Below are 19633 nucleotides of genomic sequence, written 5' to 3' on the forward strand. Positions count from 1 at the left end.
AAGATTTCAAGCTCACAAAATCTGGAAACATCTTCCGTGGTGGCCACCAAATTCAGACTTGGAGCCACCTGTCATCTGCTCAGGGTGGGGCTGGGGCCCTTGCAGGCCGTATGCACACAAAGCTATTAAAAACCGTGTTGCGACGGGGCGCCTGGGTGGCTTAGGCGGTTAAGCGTCCGACTTTCGCTTAGGTCATGATCTCGCGGTTCGTGGGTTCGAGCCCCACGTCGGGCTCTGTGCTGACTGCCAGCTCGGAGCCTGGAGCCTGTTTCAGAGTCTGTGTCTCCCTCTCTCTCTGACCCTCCCCTGCTCACACTGTCTCTCTCTCTCTCCTAGAAATAAATAAAACATTAAAAAAAAAAAATTTAAAAAAAACGTGTTGCGTGGGGCGCCCAGGTGACTCATTCGGCTAAGCGCCCAACTTCGGCTCAGGTCATGATCTAACAGTTGGCAGGTTCGGACCCCACATCAGACTCTCTCCTATCGGCATGGAGCCCGCTTTGGCTCCCCTATGCCCCTCTGTCTCTGTCCCTCCCCTGCTTGTGGTCTCTCTCCGTTTCTCTCAAAAATAAATAAAGTTTTAAAAATTATATTGCGCAACTACAGATTTATTTTCTTCTGTGGAGAGGTGGGGAAAATGTTCCCATTGCTGAGATCAAAGACGTCTTTCCCGAGGTCACCAAGGACATACATGTATGCTCACAGTAAGACACCAACAGCGCCATTGGCCATCTCTTCTTGCCTCATAGGCCCTTCGGTCCTCTGGCCCCCCCCCCCCGCACCACCCACCACTCCACCCACACCCCTGCACTGCAGGGAGCGGCGTCCCAACTGAAAGTGCCCGGGGGTCTCCTGGATTCTCCTGGCTGCACCGCCCACACCCCATCGAACACTAGGTCTCCAGTGTTCTGCCTTGTCCAGCACATCCGGAGCGAACCCACCTCTCCACGTGCCCACGGCCCCCCGGTCCACATCCCCCCACATTCTCCACCCAGGGCCACCAGCTTACACTTGTCCAAATTCAAAGCTATTTACAAGGTCATGGCAACTTTTGACGTAAGTCTAAGTTCCCTCTGATAGACTGACCTCTGCATCCACTTCGACAAAACCTGTACTCCAGGCAGGGGGAGGCCTCCGTGGCTATGTCATCTGCAGGCCTGGCATCGGGCAGTCCGCATCTCCCCTCCTGCCCGATGCTTGCCTTGCTTCGTGGTTCACGGCCACGTGGCCTCATGATTAAGTGCAGGGTCCCTACAGTTGACTCTTAGCCTTGCCATTAAGTAGCCCTAAAACTTTGCGCACATTTCCTAACATCTCATGCCTCAGTTTCCCCACCTGTGAACTGGAGGAAATAGGCGTACCCCGTCTGGGGTCATTGTAAGGAGTGAATGAGTTAACATACGCACAGCACTTAGAGCAGCCCTGATGGTCAGGAGGACATCAGAAGTAGCTGAAATGTGTGGTTCAAGGTCAGCTTAAATCTCACTTCCTCTGTGAAGCTCTCCGATTCCCTGAGCACCCCTAGACTTGGCTCCTCTCCCTCCCATGTCCAGTGTGCTCCACAGATGAGCTGTTCTGGCAGTGGAGCCTTGTCGGTTGGCACGTAGTTCTGCCCCCAAGGCCCGGGACACCCTTGGATCAGGAGGCAGTGGGCTTTGTCTCTGAATGGTGCCAGTGCGAGGCCCGAGACTGGCACCCAGTAGGTGCTTAGTGGAAGGCTACGGAATGCCTGCCCGCCCGCCCAATGGGAGGGCACTGCCATGCTTTCACCTGCTCCAGCCAGGTGCCCGCCGCCCGCCCGCCGCCGTGCACACCAAGGCCAGCAGAGGGCAGCAACGCCCTGCCCTGCACCGGCAGGCCGAGGGGCGGGCGGGGAGGGGCCTGGCGCCGGGAGAAGTGGGGTTGGGCGGGATTGCGTTGTGGGGAGGGAGGCTGGGTATGTGCTGGGGACGCACTCCTGGCACTGCCCGCTGCTCTTCGACCCCTGCCAGCGGCCCACCCAGGTAGGCAGAGCCGGGGCTGGCGAGGACGCGGGGTGTAAGGGACGCTGGGTTACGGGGCGCTGCCTCGGGACACGCTGGGGTCTGGTAGAAGCCAGGGGTCTGCAGAGTGCTCTCGCCGGATAGGGCAAAGGCCATCAGGTACCCTGATCCAACACCTCGTGATGCCTTAGGGGCACAGCACCTCCTGCAGGGGTGGCTCTGGAGCTGGGAGGTGGGATCCCAGGCTTTTAACCCCCCAACGGGAAAGCTGACAGGGCTGGCAGCAGGGCACAGGGTAGGGAGGAGGCCTGCCTGGCTCCCCACCCCCACAGCCACCCAACCGGCCCGGCCAGGTGGCAGTGAGCCCCGCTGCCGCCACCTTGCCCTGAAGCGTGCTGCTGCACCGCACCTTGGAGAAAGCGGGGACCCCGCCCGAGAGCACCTGCCCTCCTGCCACAGCCCAGGGCCCCTGCTCGGCCAGCTTAGGGTGCGGATGGTGCCCTGTGAGGTTGGCCGGAGAGCCAGCTGCCGCTTGCCACTCCCCTCCCACCCGCTTCTGCACCCCTCCACAGCTAGAGGGGAGCTCCAGGCCCATCCTGGGCTGGTGTTTCCCTGGGTGAGGGGGAAGGGAACAGCTGGCATCCAGTTGCCACGACTGAGGCTGAGTGCTGGGTTCCCAGGGGCCGTGCCCCCGCCCCCTCATGCGCATCCTCTTTGCCTCGCCCCCCCCCCCGCACCCCTGCAGCAGCAGCCTCCACTGGCACTGCCCGCTACCATCGTGCTGCACCTGGCACGGCTTCCCCAGTCCCCTGGGGCGGGGCTGGATGGACACAGGTCACTTGCTCTCTGGCCGGTCTTATTCTGGGCCATGGGGGTGGGGGTGGGGGGTGGAAGGTCTCCTGGATGGGCTGCCTTTGTCAGCATCTCCCTGCCCCCAGCCTGGACAAAGGCAAGCATTGAGGGTCAGGTCTGGCCCTTCAACTGGGCACCAAGGCTACCAAGGCTGAGGCTGGCATCGCAGGGGCTCGGCGCCCTGACCTTCCCGTGGGGGCTCAGCGGCCTGCCCTGTGCCCTTCACAGGGACCCCGGGGGGGGGGGGAGGGCGGTACCCAGAGAGGCGCACGCTGGCCGGCACGGGCCGGGAGTGGGATGGGCTGGCTGTGTGGGTCTCATTTTGCTGGCTCGAAGAAACCTTGTCCTTTGTCCCCAGGTCCCAGGGGGTGTCTCTCTGGGGGTGGGGAGTGGCAGGGAGCCCCCTGGCCAGAGCAGCCCAGGGTGGGGGTGAGAGCACCAGATCGTGAGTCCCTGGCCCAGGCCTGTGGACAGAGACGACATTGTTGGGGTGGAGGCGGGGCTGCCTTGGCCCGGCCACTATTGACAAAGCTGCCAGCTGTGGCGGAGCCCAGTCGCCCGGGCCCTTGGCCCCCCTGGCCCCCCTCCCCCCCGTCCTGGGGCCAAGGCTCAACCGTCTCCCTCCCACTCAGGACAATGCCCCCCACAGCCGCCTTGTGCCCGTCACCAGTGCCCTGGGCCAGCTGAACTGAGGAGCTGTGCCTCCCTTGGCGCCACGCTGCCCAGGAGACCCCTCTGCTGCTCCCCTTCAAGGCGGTAAGTGCCTGGGTCCCCTGTCCACAGAGATGGTGCCGGCAGGGGGCGAGGCGAGGCAGGCAAAGTGGTCCAGAGGGGAGCCTGGGCGCGGGGCTCCGATGCACCGCGTCTCCACCCCTCACCCACATACCCCGGGCATGGCCGCCGATATCCCGGCTCTACAGGAAATGCCCCCGTCCCCAAGCCAGGCCTGACCTTCCTGTCTGTGTCCCTGAGATAAGGGGCTCGGAGGCCTTCCTCGGGGCTCTGCCTCCAGCCAGCACGCCTGCCAGGGCCCAGGCTCCCGTCTCTGCCACCAAGCCGCAGGGCACCAAGTGACAGTGGGCTGGCTCCTGGAGGGCACATACTGCCATTGCCCAGCTGTGCAGGACCCTGGCCCAACTTAGGACCTGCCCTCCGTCCCCTTCTCTGTGGCTCTGTGCCCAGGGGCTCTGCCTGCTGAGCTGGCTCTTCCTGTGCAGCTGTCGCCTGGTCACCTGGCAGCCGCCGCGACCCGACATTGCGGAGCAGGGGCTGGGACGCGGGGTGGATGTGCACAGCAGGGGCCCCCCGCAGGCCCATGGGAGATAGCTTTAGCGTGAGCTCCCAGTGGCTCCACATGCGTGGGGGTTGGGGGTGCCCTGGCCTGGCTTCGCCCCCCGAGTGCCCTCTCCCCAGCCAAGCTCACCCTTCTCTTTCTCTCACGCCTGCACGTCAGCACCACCAGTAGAGTATCATCTCTCAGTGCTTCCCCACCGCCTCCCCAAGTGCCCACTCCGGCTGGCTCCCGGGTGTCGCCCAGCCCCTGCTCTGACCCCCCTCACAGCCCCCCGTGACATGACCTGCTCTCCCTCTGCCCTGCCTCCATTGCCATCATTGGCACAGCCTGCAGTTCTCTGGAGGCCTCAGTTTCTCCCTGGCTGTCTCTCCTCTCCAGTACTCACTCCCTCTCCCCACTGGCAAGGGTCCCTCTTTTTCCTTTTAATGTTTATTTATTGTCACGAGAGAGCAAGAGCACAAGAGAAGGAGGGGCGGAGACAGAGGGACAGAGGATATGAAGCAGGCTCCAGGCTCTGAGCTAGCTGTCAGCCCAGAGCCCGACGCGGGGCTCGAACCCACGAACCCCGAGATCACGACCTGAGCTGAAGTTGGGCGCTCAACTGACTGAGCCCCCCAGGCGCCCCAGGTCCCTCTTTACAGCTGGCCCTGCCTGCCCAGGGCTTGTTTTCTCTGCATACCCTTGCTGTCCCCCACCTTGCATGGTGGCCGGGCTCCCCTTGCCCCCAGGCAGGATCCGGGCTCTTTGCCTGGATGGCAAGCACAGAGACTTCCACTAGCCTTTGTTCTATGTCCTTGCCGTCTGCCTTGTCTTCCCCGCCCCTTCCCCCTTGCCTGGCTGCCCTCCCTCTGCCTCCCCTCGAGTCTCCCCATCAGCACCTCCTGCTTCTCCCCTGCTCCACACTCCTCTCCTTTCATTTCCGTCCCTGCCCTACTGTCACTCAGCCCACCCTCTCTCCGTGTCGTGGATACCCCGTCTGCGCCTCTTTCTGTTCTCTCTCTCTCTCTGCCTCTTTTCTCCATGTCTCCCTCTGTTTCTTTCTCTGACTCCCTTTCTATCTGTGTCTCTTCTGGATTCTTCTCTTCCTCTGGCGCTCTCCCCACCCCTCTTCGTTGGCGTCTTTCGCTGGCCTGACACGTGCGGGCGCGGGGTGCGGAGGCTGGCGCTCTCCCCCCACCGGGCCTCGCTTGGCTCCACTCTCACCCCAGGTAGCTGTGATGCCTCCCCGGCCTCCCCTGGGGCCCCGGCTCCTGCTGCTGCTGCTGCTGTGCCCCCCGCTGCCTCCAAGCGAGGCCCACCGCTTCTCCGCACCCAACACCACCTTCAACCACTTGGCGCTGGCGCCTGGCCGTGGCACGCTCTACGTCGGTGCCGTGAACCGCCTCTTCCAGCTCGGCCCCGAGCTGCAGCTCGAGGCCGTGGCTGTCACCGGCCCTGTGTTCGACAGTCCCGACTGCGTGCCCTTCCGTGACCCGGCCGACTGCCCGCAGGCCCGGCTCACCGACAACGCCAACCAGCTGCTGCTGGTGAGCGGCCGGGCCCGGGAGCTGGTGGCCTGCGGGCAGGTGCGGCAGGGCGTGTGTGAGAAGCGGCGCCTCGACGACGTGGCCCAGGTGCTGTACCAGGCCGAGGACCCTGGCGACGGGCAGTTTGTGGCCGCCAACGCCCCGGGAGTGGCCACGGTGGGCCTGGTGGTGCCGACTCCAGGCCGGGACCTCCTGATGGTGGCCAGAGGCCTGGCGGGCAAGCTGTCGGGAGGGGTGCCGCCCCTGACCGTGCGCCACCTGGCCGGGCCGCAGCCCTTCTCCAGCGAGGGCCTGGGCCGCCTCGTGGTGGGCGACTTCTCAGACTACAACAACAGCTACGTGGCGGCCTTCGCCAACGCCCGCTCTGCCTACTTCGTCTTCCGCCGCCGTGGGGCGCGGGCGCAGGCCGAGTACCGCTCCTACGTGGCCCGGCTCTGTCTCGGGGACGCCTACCTCTACTCCTACGTGGAGGTGCCGCTCACCTGCCAGGGCCAGGGCCTCGTCCAGGCTGCCTTCCTCACCCCGACTGCCTTGCTGGGCGCGTTTGCCGCCGGCCCTGGAGGGGCACAGGCGGCCCTGTGCGCCTTTCCGCTGGCCGACTTGGACGGGAGCATGGAACAGGCCCGTCGCCTTTGCTACACGGCCGGTGGCCGGGGCCCCGGCGGCGCGGAGGAAGCCGCCGTGGAGTACGGAGTCACATCTCGCTGCGTCGCCCTGCCCCCCGTGAGTGCCCCTCTCACCGTGGGCTTTGTGTGCTGCCTGCCTGAGGCGGCCCCGTCTTTCCTGGCCTGCCTCTCTGTCCCTGGCCCTCGTCGTGTCTCTTGGTCCAAGGCAGGGACTGCCGCATGTAACCCTGGGCTCTGGGGAGCTGGATGCCGTCAGGTGACGGCCGGCTGGGTGTAGGATGTCAAGGAGGGACAGGCTCCTAGGTGCTCTTGGCCTGCTGCTCTTTGCCTTTGTTCCTCTGCTGTGCGAGCTTGTCCTGCCGAAGCTGGGCGCCCGCCCTCCGTCCCCCAGGGCTCCCCGGCCTAGCCCTCCAGCCGCGACTAGCTCTAGGCCCGGGGAGGGGGGCCGGGGGGCCACTTCCCGCCTCTTCCAGGAGTTGATTCTCCCCTCCCTGTCCACCCAGGACTCCCCGGAGTCATACCCCTGCGGCGACGAGCACACGCCCAGCCCCATTGCCGGTCGCCAGGCCCTAGAGGCCGGGCCTGTGCTGCAGCTCCCGCAGCCCATCAGTGCCGTCGCGGGCCTCCAGGCAGATGGGCACACGATAGCTTTCCTGGGGGACACCCAGGGGCAGCTGCATAAGGTGAGGCCCTGCCGAAGGAGGGGTTGCCCTGGCGCTGGGCCCCTGACGCGAGGCCTCCGCGCGGCCCTGCCGGGCCCGGCCTCACCGGCCTGACCGGGCGTGCCTGGGCCCCGCTTGGGGGCGGTACCTTCCACCTCTCGGGCTGCATCCTGCCGGCGGGTTGAAAGACCACGCCATACACTGAGGGCAGTGGCTGGGTGTCGCCTTCTGGGGCTCCTCTTGCGTGACTTAGCATGACAAACCGGGCAGCCCCAGTTTCTCCGGCTCATAGAGGAGCCAATGGTCGAGGTGGGCAGGATTGCCATGGGGATGGGATGGGCAGTGCCGGGTCCCCAGAGCCATCCCGGCCCCGGAGGTCTCTCAGAGGCAAACTCTCGCCTCCTTGCGACCTGCTTATGTCCCTGCAGCTGCCCTCCCGCCCCTGGCACCCCAGGCCGTTAGCCAGGGCGGCCGGGTGATGCTGGAAGGGGGAGGTGACACAGGCAGAGCAGCGTGCCCGTGGAGCCGCCCCACTTCCGTGCATGGCCCGGTCTCCCCGCTCTGGCTCTGTGGGAAAGGACGCTCCCTGGGAGCCCCAACCAACAGGAGAGCACGTGCCTTGTGGTCCCTCCAGGTCTTTCTCAACGGCTCCCAGGGCCAGGTGTACCACTCCCAGCAGGTGGGGCCTCCGGGCTCAGCCGTCAGCCCAGACCTGCTGGTGGACGGCAGCGGCAGCCACGTCTACGTCCTGACTGCCCAGCAGGTGCGGCTTGTCCCAGGGCAGGGAGGGCACACGCGGCCCAAGTCCCCGAACCCACCGCCGCCGTCCCTTGCCACCCGTGCAGGTGGACCGGGTGCCCGTGGCGGCCTGTTCCCAGTTCCCTGACTGTACCAGCTGCTTGCAGGCCCGGGACCCGTTGTGCGGCTGGTGCGTCCTCCAGGGCAGGTGAGCCCGGGCCGACGGGCGCTGTGTGCTGGAGGGCCCCCGGCGCCCTCCGTCCATCCCGCCCCATGCGGCCCCACCGGCTTGTTCCTCCTTTCCCAGCCCCACCCCCAGCCAAGCCTCTGCCGATGGTCACGAACCCTGTGGCAACCTTTCCTTCGGCAGCAGTGGCGGCCAAAGCCTGCCATTGACCGTGAAGCCCTGTCTGCTGTCCCCTTCCTCTCTTTTTTAATGTTCATACATATATTTTTTCAAACGTTGTGTTTATTTTTGAGAGAGAAGAGGAGAGAGAGAGAGAGAAAGTATGAGAGGGGTGGAAGAGGGAAGGGCAGGGAGACAGGGAGACACAGAATCTGAAACAGGCTCCAGGCTCTGAGCTGTCAGCAAAGAGCCCAACGCGAGGCTCGAACCCATGAACTGTGAGATCATGGCCTGAGCCGAAGTCGGACGCTCAAGCGACTGAGCCCCCCAGGCGCCCCTTCCTCTTGAGTGTAATCCCTTTCACTCCCCTGGGACCCATGGCGGACGAATGGGCCCCTGTCCCCCAGGTGTACCCGCAAGGGCCAATGCGGCCGGGCAGCCCAGGCCAACCAGTGGCTGTGGAGCTACGGGGCCAGCCACTGCCCGCACGTGCAGAGCTTGCTGCCGGCCCACCGCCCTCGACAGGAGCAGGGTCCGGTAAGCTGCCTGCTGCTACCTGCCGGCGGGGCTGTCCCTGGGCCTCGCCGGCCTCCCGTTCCGCTGCCTCTCCTCCCACCCCGCTCTGCCCGGGCTGTGTCTCCTTAGCAGAGAGCCCCCCCCCCGCCCCGCCTCCCCATCGAGAAGCCCCTGCCTGCTCTGTTTCCCTTGCATGCGTCCCAGGTCACCTTGTCTGTCCCTCGGCTGCCCACCCTGGCCATGGATGAATACTTCCATTGCGCCTTTGGGGACTACGACAGTTTGGCCCATGTGGAAGGGGCCCACGTAGCCTGCATCAGCCCTCCCCAAGACCAGCTGCCTCTTAACCCTCCGGGCACAGGTGAGGGGCCTCCCAGGGGAGGCGGCTGGGGGCTGGGGCAGGAGCTACAGCGGCCAGAGCCACATGCCCCGCCCTGCTCCCGCCGCCTCCCCAGACCACATCACCTTGCCCCTGGCTCTGATGTTCGAGGATGTGGCTGTGGCTGCCACCAACTTCTCCTTCTACGACTGCGGCGCCATCCAGGCCTTGGAGGTGGCTGCTCCGTGAGTGCCGGGCCTGGCTGCCGGGCAGGGGTGGTAACGCCCCGACGGAGCCCAGGCTGAGCAGCCCCCCTGCCCCTCCAGGTGCCGCGCCTGTGTAGGCAGTCTCTGGCGGTGCCATTGGTGCCCCCGGAGTGGCCGCTGCGTGTATGCGGAGCGCTGCCCAGAGGGCGAGGTGACCATCTACAGTGCCCAGGAGGTACGTGGGCCCAGCCCCCTGACCCACGCGATGCCCTGCCTGGGCCCCTCAACTGCCAAAGGGCTAGAGGGTCTCCTGTCCGCAGGTGGATGTCCAGGTGCGTGGCCCAGAGGCCTGTCCCCGGGTGGAGGGCCCAGCAGGTCCCCTCCTGGTGCCTGTCGGTTGGGAGAGCCGTTTGGCCCTGCGTGTGCGGAATCTTCAGCATTTTGGAGTGAGCAGGGGATGGGGGCGGGGCGGGGGGGGGGGTTGACCGTGTCCAGGGTCCTGACAGTGTCCCCTCCCAGACCTTGCCCGCCTCCTACCACTGCTGGCTGGAGCTGCCCGGAGAACTTAGAAGGCTGCCGGCCTCTCTGGAAGACATGGCTGGGGACGTGGGCCTCATCGACTGCCAGGCCCGGCAGGTGTGTGGCCGTCCCCCAGCCTCACCTGCCACCACACGCTTTCTGTAGCCCTGAGAGGCCCCCCACCAACCCCTTGTGCCGCAGACTGTTCCAGGCCACCAGTGGCCTCCTGTCACTCCCGAGGCAGCGGGAACGCAGCACCCACAGCCTCTGCCCCAGGCTCGAAGTCTCTGGGAGACACGGGCACAGAACAAAGGCACCCGTTCTGGGAGGAGGGTCCAGGAGGAGACAGGGGCCAGGGGTGTCCTGAGTCGGGCCCGGCCTGACCCCAACCTCCACCCACAGTTCTACCCCTCCATGGTCCGGCAGGAGCTCCCGGTGCCCATCTATGTCACCCGGGGCGAGGGGCAGCGGCTGGACAACACCCACACTCTTCATGGTGAGCTTGGGGGCGGCAAGGCGGGTGGCACAAGGCAAGCGGCAGAGGGGATGCGCCTCAGTGCACCGCCTGGCCTTCCCTAGTGACCCTGTACGACTGCGCCGTGGGCCACCCCGACTGCAGCCGCTGCCAGGCGGCCAACAGAAGCCTGGGCTGTCTGTGGTGCAGCCACGGGCGGCCCGGCTGTCGCTACGGCCCCCTCTGCCCCCCCGGGGCCGTGGAGCTGCTGTGTCCCACGCCCAGCATTGACGCAGTGAGCCCCCAGCCCCTCTGCCCCCCACCCACCGCCCCGTGGCCCACTCTCTCACCTCCTCCCCGTCCGCCCTGCCGTGCTTTCCACTCTCCTGACCTCACCCGGCTCAGACTGGCCACCGCTCAGGCCCCCGCTCAGGCCCCCGAGCCCTGGCGGCTCTGTCCTGCCTCAGGCTGGTCAGCGGGCTGGGCACCCCCACTGCAGGTGGGATGTGGGCTCGGGACACTCCATCGTCACCCTTCCCTGCTGCAGATCGAGCCCCTGACCGGGCCCCCCGAGGGCGGCTTGGCCCTCACCATCTGGGGCTCCAACCTGGGCCGGGATTTTGCTGAGGTCCAAGATGCCGTGAATGTGGCTGGCCAACCCTGCAGCCCTGAGCCCTCCCTCTACCGCACCTCTGCCCGGTGAGGCATCCTAGCTGCCCAGGACGGAGGGATGCCCTCAAAGAGCAGCTACCCAGAGAGAAGGGAGGCTTGTAGCCAAGGAATGTGGGCCCGGGCCAGATGCACCAAAGGGAGATGAGCCAGGGGAGGGAAGGAAAGGGGAGCTGGCAGGGAGAGGGTGGAGGGGGCAGCTTCTGGGCAGCAGCCGCCGACTGGCCCCCGGAACCTGCTGAGGGAGGGCCTGACCAGCCACTGGGCCGCTGCCCCCCAGGATTGTGTGTGTGACATCCCCTGCCCCCAACGGCACCACGGGGCCAATCCAAGTGGCCATTAAGAATCGGCCACCAGGCATCTCAACCCAACATTTCACCTACCAGGTCAGTGCCCACGCTTGGCTGGTCCCCACGCAGGGTGATAAGAGGGAGGGGCGGGGGGCATGGACGCCGAGGTGAGGCTTTCCAATTGACCTAGGAGGTAGCACGAAGGGCTGCCACACGGCCAGGAAGGGAGCCACGGATCTGACGTTCATTCAGGCCACTGAGTGGAGGACAGTGGTGGCATCTGTCCCAGCGGGAGGAGTGGCACTTTGGCAGCAAGCATGGCGAGCGGGTGGGCACAGCAGCCAGTCTGGGACCGGAGCTGCCCGCAGGCACAGCTGGGGAGTGAGGGAGGGCAGGGACGCCTCCAGGTGCTAGCTTGAGCCCCTGCCATCCGCGGGGGCTAATTCTGAAGCCACGAAGCCCAGGGTGGGTGCAGGGGGGAAGCCCAGGGCGGGTGCAGGGGGAGGCAGGGCCAGGTTAGTATCAGGAGTTCCTTGGCACCCGAAGGTGGGGATTGGATCCCAGGGTTTACAGCTCGGGGGGTGGGGGCCTGGGAGGTGTAAGCCATGGCAGAGGAGGGGCAGAGATGAAGGGAGCGGGGAAGAGCCCCCTCCGAGGGCAGGGCGGGTAGGAGGATCGCTGCAGGGTTCTGGAAGGAGGGTGTGGTCAGCGGTGGCCCAGGTGACAGAGCACAAGTGCCTGAGGAACCAGAGCCTTGGTAAGTGCCAGGCCAGGCCGCCATGGCTGTCCCAGCCTGCTCTGTCTCCCAGGACCCCATCCTACTGAGCCTGAGCCCCCAGTGGGGCCCCCAGGCAGGGGGCACCCAGCTCACTATCCACGGGCGGCACCTGCACACGGGAGGCAACGTCAGCGTGTTTGTGGGTGGACAACCCTGTCCCATGTGAGTGTCTCTCCTCCTGGCCCCGAGGTGGCTGCTGTCAGCTCGGGGCATTCCCTGTGGGCCTCACTGTCCCCTCGGGTACCGGGGGCACTGCACTCGGGGCTCCCTTATGCCCCCGTCAAACTCTAACAGAAACGGCCACTGTGCCCATCCCTAGTACCCTGGGCCCTCACTGAGGGAGGCGACGTGGGTCACTGGTGGGGTGGCCAGGCCCGGGCTAGAGCGCGAGATGCCAGACCCCTCCCCACCCTGCAGCCGGGAGCCGGTGTGTCCTGAGGCCATTGTGTGCGACACCATGTCCCAGGCCAGCCCGGGAGAAGCTGTGGTTCGGGTGGTGTTCGGCCACGCGCAGCGCATGCTGCCCACCAGCCCCTTCCACTACACTGCCAACCCCCAGCTTGTGTCGGCAGAGCCCAGCGTCAGCTTCCGGGGGTGAGGACCTAGTCGGCTCAGGGTAGCCTCCCGCACCTGGCTGGGGAGGCGGGGCGGGGCTGGGCCGGGCCGCCCCCCAGCCCCACCCCTGCTGACTGCCAACCTGGCACAGGGGCGGCCGGCTGATCCGAGTCAGGGGCACGGGCCTGGACGCGGTGCAGCAGCCCCTTCTGTCCGTGTGGCTGGAGGCCACGGCGGAGATGCAGGCCGCCGGGGCCCGGCCTCCGGCCCCAACCCCGAAGAGGAGCTGCGGGGCCCCCGCTCCAGCCCCCCAGGCTTGTCTGCAGCTTGAGGGAGGCTTGCTGCAGGTGAGGGCAGACGGTGGGGCCGGGGGACGGAGGACGGGGGCCGAGGGTCCACATCGCCCCCAGGGAGCGAGCAAGGAAGCCGCAGCTCACCCCACCTTGTCCCGGCCCGGCTGCCTGCCTCGTAGTGTTCCACCGTCTGTTCCGTCAACTCGTCCAGCCTCCTCCTGTGCCAGAGCCCCGCTGTGCCAGACGGGGCGCACCCGCAGCGCGTCTTCTTCAGCCTAGACAACGTGCATGTGGACTTCGCCAGCGCCAGTGGGGGCCAGGACTTCCTGTACCAGCCCAACCCCCGTCTGGCCCCCCTCAGCCGAGAGGAGCCCACCCGCCCGTACCGCCTCAAGCCAGGCAATGTCCTGGACGTGGAGGTGAGGGCTTGGGCCGGCCAGCTCTGTGCGGGCACTGCGCGCATAGGCTGGCTGACCTGGCTCGAGCCCCCTGCTGTGTCTCCCAGGGCCAGGGCCTCAACCTGGGGATCAGCAAGGAGGAGGTGCGCGTGCACATCGGTGACGGCGAGTGCCTGGTGAAGACCCTCACCCTCACCCACCTCTACTGCGAGCCGCCGGCCCAGGCGCCCCAGCCCGCCAACGGCTCCAGTACCCTGCCGCAGTTCGTGGTGAGGCGGGGTCCCGGGTGTAGAGGCGGCTGGGCGGGTGGAGCCCTGAACGCCCACACTCAGGAGCCCCATCCCTCCAGGTTCAGATGGGCAACGTGCGCCTGGCCTTGGGCTCCGTCCAGTACGAGACTGAGCCCATCCTGTCCGCCTTCCCCTTGGAGGCCCAAGTGGGCCTGGGCATGGGTGCGGCGGTTCTCATTGCCGCCATCCTCCTCCTCACCCTCATGTACAGGTGAGAGCCCCCCCCCAACCCTGGCACACACACCCCAGTGGCGAACTTCCTCCTTCACTGGCAGCTGGCCACCCTGGTTTGGTGGCCTCAGCTCTGGCAGACCGGGGCCCGCGACTAACACCTGGTCCCCCGGCTGCAGGCACAAGAGCAAGCAGGCCCTGCGGGACTACCAGAAGGTTCTCGTGCAGCTGGAGAACCTGGAGATTGGCGTGGGTGACCAGTGCCGCAAGGAGTTCACAGGTGGGGTCGGGGGCTGTGGGGAGTGGGGGCGGGGGGCAGAGCGTCCAGCTGGGCCTGAGCCCACACCCCGGTGGCTCCCGGCCTGCAGACCTGATGACCGAGATGACCGACCTCAGCAGCGACCTGGAGGCTAGCGGGATCCCCTTCCTGGACTACCACACCTATGCCGAGCGAGTCTTCTTCCCGGGGCACGGCGGCCGCCCGCTGCAGCCCGCACCCGAGGGGCCCGGGGAAGAGGGCCGCCGCGCCCCTGTGCGCCAGGGCCTGACGCAGCTCTCCAACCTGCTCAACAGCAAGATCTTCCTCCTCACGGTGAGAGCTACGTGGGTGGGCACGGAGCCCCAGGGGTGGCGGTGGCGGGGGGTGCACTGGGCACAGGCTGGGCTGGGCAGCAGGTGAGGGCACAGAGGTGGGAGACCACGCGGGGCTTCCCTGAGTGCCAGCCCTGCCCGCCACCGCAGCTCATCCACACCCTGGAGGAGCAGCCCAGCTTCTCCCAGCGGGACCGCTGCCACGTGGCCTCTCTGCTGTCCCTGGCGCTGCACGGCAAGTTGGAGTACCTGACCGACATCATGAGGACTCTGCTAAGTGACCTGGCCGCCCATTATGTGCACAAGAACCCCAAGCTCATGTTGCGCAGGTTGGCTCTGACCCCACCATGGTTCCCAGAGGCAGGGGCGGTGGCTCCCTGCTGAGCTGCCCGCCCCGCCCTGTCCTGGGGTGGGCAGGGCCAGGAGCCCCCAGGAGGCAGGTCAGGACAGAAGCCCACCCATAGGGAAGTAGATGGGCATCCTTCCCAGGGACCTGGGCATGGGGGCTGACAGGCGGAAGAGCTCCGCCTTCCCTCCTCTGCCTGCCTCAGCCCGGGGATGGGGTGGCCCCGCAGCACCCCCCTCTGACCTGGGGCCGGCCCCCTACAGGACAGAGACCATGGTAGAGAAGCTGCTTACCAACTGGCTGTCCATCTGTCTGTACGCCTTCCTGAAGGTGAGGGGCGCCCCGGACGACGCCTCCTCCCCTCGCTTCGTGCGCAGGCTGCTGCGCGTGTCCTCACTGACCTGGGCCCCGATTCTCCCGGGGCCTCGGGCTGCCAGGGGCCGGAAAGGGGGAAGGTGTGGGGCGGAGGCCTCGCCCTCGGAGCTGACACGGGCCCGTCCCGATGCTTGCAGGAGGTGGCTGGTGAGCCGCTGTACATGCTCCTCCGGGCCATCCAGTACCAGGTGGACAAGGGCCCCGTGGACGCTGTCACCGGCAAGGCAAAACGGACCCTGAACGACAGCCGCCTGCTTCGGGAGGATGTGGACTTCCGGCCCCTGACGCTGATGGTGTTGGTGGGCCCCAGGGCCGGCGGCGGGGCCGCGGGGAGCGGTGCGGTGCAGCGCGTGCCTGCCCGGGTGCTCGATACAGACACCATCACCCAGGTCAAAGAGAAGGTGTTGGACCAAGTCTACAAGGGCACCCCCTTCTCCCAAAGGCCCTCAGTGCATGCCCTAGACCTCGGTGAGAGAGCCCACCCGCCAGTCCCCGCATGGGCCTGTCCCCACCTGTAGATGCTCAGCCGTGCCTTGCTTCAAGTGGCAGACTTGGGGGACAGGCTGCAGGCTAATTGGCTTTCCTGCATGCCCCCAGAGTGGCGCTCGGGCCTTGCTGGTCATCTAACCCTGTCAGATGAGGACCTGACCTCAGTGATCCAGAACCACTGGAAGAGACTCAACACGCTACAGCACTACAAGGTACCAGGCGGGCAGGGGCTGGGGGGAGGCAGGCCCCCATCTCTGGACCAGCCAGGGAAGGAGTCTGGCCTCTGCTCACCTCCCCCCACCAGGTCCCAGATGGAGCTACAGTGACGCTCATCCCCCAGCTGCACAACGGAGGCGCCATCTCCCAGAGCCTGGCCCAGAGCTGCCCCCCGGGGGAGAGTGAGTCCTGCGGCCCACATGTGCCCATCTGCCACCACCGCCCCTCCCAGAGCTCGAAGCGGGCGGGCAGCAGTCCTGGGCTTGCCGTCTACCTGGCCTGGGTATCCCCCACGCCTCGCCAGTGGGCAAGCCAAAGCTCTAGGCGAGGCCAAGGACCTGGGGCCGACGAGGGCGACGGCTTGTCCGGGTTGAGGAGCTCTGGGAGCCCGGGATGTTGGGCTGAGCGAGCTCCTCGGCTGCCACCCTCTCTGCCTCTCTTTTCCCCTGCTCTTCCCGGCGTCCGCCACCCTGCCCCACCTGGACAGGGGCAGAGGACTGAGGCCGGGCTTCTGCACCCCCAGACACGCCCATGCTGGAGGATGGTGAGGAGGGCGGGGTCCATCTCTGGCACCTGGTGAAAGCCACCGAAGAGCCAGAAGGGGCCAAGGCCCGGCGCAGCAGCCTGAGGGAGCGAGAACGGGAGCGGGCGCGGGCCAAGGCAATTCCAGAAATCTACCTCACCCGCCTGCTCTCCATGAAGGTTGGTGTGGCTGGGGAGCTGGCCCCAGGGGAGCCAGGGCCTTGGCTGGGAAGGCACACAGAGGGGGCCCCCCACCTGAGCTGTGGAGAGAGTGTGGTCCCGAGAGGTACAGACAGGGCCCTACCCACGGATGGAGCATGGCGCTGGCCCCCCTCCACGGCCCCTCCCACACCTTCCAGGGCACGCTGCAGAAGTTTGTGGATGACGCCTTCCAGGCCGTCCTCAGTGTGAACAGACCCGTGCCCATTGCCGTCAAGTACCTGTTCGACTTCCTGGACGAACTGGCAGAGAAGCATGGCATTGAGGACCCAGAAACCTTGCACATCTGGAAGACTAACAGGTATCTCACCCACTGTCCCCTGCCCCCATGCAGATGAGATATGGAATTCCAGAGGGATAAGGGCATGGCCCAGGGTGGGGGCCACAGGGCCAGGACAGGAGCCCCCAAGCGTGGTGTCATCCACCCTGGATTTCCGGCCGCCCCCAAAACGGACTCGCAAGTCAGCTCCCTGCGGAACTCGGGTCCGAGGCCCAGGCTGACGATGCCCGCGGCTGGCCCGTGTCCCCAGCCTGTTGCTGCGGTTCTGGGTGAACACCCTGAAGAACCCACAGCTCATCTTTGATGTGCGAGTGTCAGACAACGTGGACGCCATCCTGGCCGTCATCGCCCAAACCTTCATTGACTCCTGCACTATCTCTGAGCATAAAGTGGGCCGGGTAAGGGCGGAGCCAGCCGCTGCAGCTGCCAGAGGGGCGCTGAGGAAAGGCTTAGGGCGGAGGCCTCGGAGGCTCGGTACCCAGCCCTGAGCGGGGCTGGGGTGGCGGTGGCGCCTAACGGGGGCCAGGAGGTGGGAAGTAGAGGGCACCGGTGGTGCATTCCGGGTGACAGGGCCGGAGCTCCCCCACCTCCCTGCTCAGGCCCACCCCTACCCGGAGCAGGACTCCCCTGTGAACAAACTGCTGTACGCCCGAGAGATCCCTCGCTACAAGCAGATGGTGGAGAGGTAGGTGTCTCGGGCCATTGGGGGAGGGGGGTGGGGGTCGCCTGCACCTAACCGTGTCCCCCACTGCCAGATACTACGCGGACATCCGCCAGAGCTCCCCCGCCAGCTATCAGGAGATGAACTCGGCTCTGGCCGAGCTCTCCGGGGTGAGGCACGGCCCTGGGGGGGCGGGGAGGGGAACACACCCCTCCACGTTTGGGTGGGGGTGGGGTGGAGGGGGGAGGTTTGCAGTTTAAGGTCCAGACTGGGGCTCACCCCTCCATGTGCTACCCCCAGAACTACACGTCGGCTCCTCACTGCCTGGAAGCTTTGCAAGAGCTGTACAACCATATCCACAGGTATTATGACCAGGTGAGGCCCTCGGGGCTCCGGGGGGGGAGGGGCACATCTCCAGGGCCCAGAGGGAGGCCCCAGGATCCTCCCTGCAGATGGAAGGAGGTGCCAATCTGGGTGGTGGGGGGAGGGCCCAGGTTAGGGAAGGAGTGTGGCTTCTGTCCCGATCCTTCGGGGAGGCTGGGGGCAGCCCCTGCTGGACCCGCAGGCTGCTGCTGACATGGACACAGGACTGAGTGGCCCTGAGTGATGGGCAGAGGGTGGAGGCCTCAGGCACGACACCCTCCTCTACCCTGGCAGATCATCGGTGCCCTGGAGGAGGACCCCGTGGGCCAGAAGATGCAGCTGGCCTGCCGCCTGCAGCAGGTAGCAGCCCTGGTGGAGAACAAGGTGACGGACCTGTGAGCTGGTCACCTGCGGGCCACCGGCCTGGAGAGGAGCAAGCAGCACGTCCTGCCACCACCTGCCACTGCAGTGCCTTAGGACCCCTGGATGCCACCAGCAAATGAGGAGGGGCTGGCCGGACATGGAAGGGGGCCGTGCCCGCCAGGGAGCTCCCTGCCGCCTCTCCCACAGCCCACCCTTCCTTCCCCTACCTGGGCTTCTTTCTAATTTATCGTAATCCTTACCTCTTCCCCCCCCCACCCCGCCTTCCCCCACTATATTTATTTGCTTGCTGCAGAATCACATCTGGAAATAAAAATAGAAATACATCTTTTTAGAAAAAGCCTAATCCCCAGCCCATCCCTGTGAGAGTCTACTCAGTGCTTCTTCCCTTCTTGGCCCTCCCCTTGGCCCCATGACTGTGACTTCTGCGCAAGGAAACGAGGGGCCATCAGGCACCCCCGGGCCTTGCTCTCTTCTGTCCCCTCACCTCCCTTGGCCACCCCACCCCCACCTATGGCCACCCCGCCCTACCAGTTCTTTCTTGGCCCGGGGGACAACAGGACCAAGCATCTCCCATCTTGGGCTGACCACAGTCACCGCTGAGCCCCGGCTGCTTCTTTCTGTCTCCCCGACAGTCCCCAGCTGGCCTCCCAGCTCCACACTTGCCCCCTCCGTTCCCTCCTGGGAGCAGCCAGAGTGATGTTTCTAAAGAGCACAAGTGCCCGTCAGCCTCTGCGAGAATCTCACACTAATGCCCACAGGCTCCGTTAGGACCCTTGGCCGCCCAAGGCCTCCCTGCCCCCACCCCCAACCACTCTGTGGCAAGAGCCCCCCCTCCCCCCGGCTCTCCCACTGCAGGCCTCACCCCAGCCAGGCTCTGCACCACCCTGGAAGCTTACCCACCCATCCCTTGCTGGGCAACCGACTCTTCCTGGTCCCTTGGATGCAGCCCCAAGGTCACAGGCTCCAGAGGGCTCTGCCTGACCTGGAGGTCCCTCTGTCACCAGCCTGTTAGAACTGGGGACTTGTTTGAGTCCCACTGGAGGAAGACTCCTGAGGGCAGGGCCAGGGTGGCTGGGTCCCTGTGCCTCCCACGTGGGCACGTGGCGCATGCCGGTGGACACAGCGAGCAAGGCAGGCCTGGCCGGGCCTGGAGGAGCTGGGAGACCACACGGTGTCAGTGCTGGGGTCTTCAGTGGGCGGGCTCCCAGGCTTTGACACTGTCCCAACACCTCTGGGGGGAGGAACCAGGTGGCTTCAGCTCATGCCCCTGCCTCAGTCATCCAGGACCCCCAGCGACCCCACACTCAGGGAGATGAGCCACAGGAAAAGTGGGAACCCCACTGAGAGTGGGCAGGGAACAGGGCACCCATGGGAATGGGAAGGGCCACCTTTTCGAAGGCTACCAACGGCCAAGCAGGAAGCCAGAGAACGTTCCAAAAGTGTCATGGTGCCCTAGGGTACGCGGGGTGTGTGATAGTGCTCGACCTGAGAACTGGGCTGTCCTGTCCACTGCCCCCTCAGCTGGCTTCAGCCCTGGAGTGCAGGGACTCAGCCTGGGAAGTAGGTTGCTGCCAGTCCTCACTCAGTGGGCCCCCTCGGCCACCCGTGGGGCCGGGCGGGGGGGGGGGGGCGGCGGTCCTGGGGGCCAGGCTTTCCCTGGCGGCCCGTGGCCCGCACCGCCTCCTCCCGCCGCATACCTTGCC

The 19633-nt window shown here is 66.1% G+C and overlaps 2 protein-coding genes across 5 annotated transcripts in view; both read left to right on the forward strand.

Moving 5' to 3' along the window:
• The first annotated feature begins 1942 nt into the window (after positions 1 to 1942).
• Positions 1943 to 18237, forward strand: PLXNB3 (plexin B3). Of its 4 annotated transcripts, none has more exons than XM_039219277.1 (36): positions 1943 to 2003; positions 3467 to 3590; positions 5337 to 6377; positions 6784 to 6963; positions 7577 to 7705; positions 7788 to 7888; positions 8434 to 8563; positions 8747 to 8903; positions 8998 to 9106; positions 9188 to 9302; positions 9388 to 9513; positions 9587 to 9703; positions 9989 to 10082; positions 10166 to 10335; positions 10588 to 10739; positions 10990 to 11095; positions 11809 to 11939; positions 12195 to 12371; positions 12484 to 12679; positions 12805 to 13044; positions 13131 to 13292; positions 13373 to 13524; positions 13664 to 13764; positions 13853 to 14076; positions 14226 to 14404; positions 14685 to 14751; positions 14934 to 15264; positions 15394 to 15497; positions 15590 to 15683; positions 16025 to 16203; positions 16383 to 16543; positions 16773 to 16920; positions 17122 to 17207; positions 17278 to 17353; positions 17484 to 17558; positions 17841 to 18237. In XM_039219277.1, exons 3-36 carry the CDS (start codon positions 5346 to 5348, stop codon positions 17943 to 17945), a joined length of 5706 nt encoding a protein of 1901 aa, XP_039075208.1. In that variant the 5' UTR covers positions 1943 to 2003; positions 3467 to 3590; positions 5337 to 5345; the 3' UTR covers positions 17946 to 18237. The 4 variants fall into 4 exon arrangements, with proteins under 4 accessions (XP_039075208.1, XP_039075209.1, XP_039075210.1 ...); XM_039219278.1 differs by having other exon boundaries at positions 17143 to 17207; XM_039219279.1 differs by having other exon boundaries at positions 10013 to 10082.
• Positions 18238 to 19037: 800 nt separating this feature from the next.
• Positions 19038 to 19633, forward strand: part of SRPK3 (SRSF protein kinase 3) — a 5429-nt gene continuing 4833 nt past the window's right edge. The window contains exon 1 of the mRNA XM_039219273.1: positions 19038 to 19122. Within this exon, the coding sequence (XP_039075204.1) occupies positions 19038 to 19122 (85 nt within the window). The remainder of the gene's footprint in view (positions 19123 to 19633) is intronic.

Source organism: Hyaena hyaena, unplaced genomic scaffold, assembly GCF_003009895.1.
Source record: "Hyaena hyaena isolate Hyena2069 unplaced genomic scaffold, ASM300989v1 scaffold_808, whole genome shotgun sequence".
Lineage (NCBI taxonomy): Eukaryota > Metazoa > Chordata > Mammalia > Carnivora > Hyaenidae > Hyaena > Hyaena hyaena.

Bases quoted from the DNA above. Each gene is read 5' to 3' on its own strand.
- PLXNB3 (XM_039219277.1), top strand. From the start codon at position 5,346: ATGCCTCCCCGGCCTCCCCTGGGGCCCCGGCTCCTGCTGCTGCTGCTG. The intron at 13,765-13,852 runs GTGGGGTCGGGG...CCCGGCCTGCAG, and splicing joins GTGCCGCAAGGAGTTCACAG to ACCTGATGACCGAGATGACC. The intron at 14,752-14,933 runs GTGAGGGGCGCC...CGATGCTTGCAG, and splicing joins GTCTGTACGCCTTCCTGAAG to GAGGTGGCTGGTGAGCCGCT.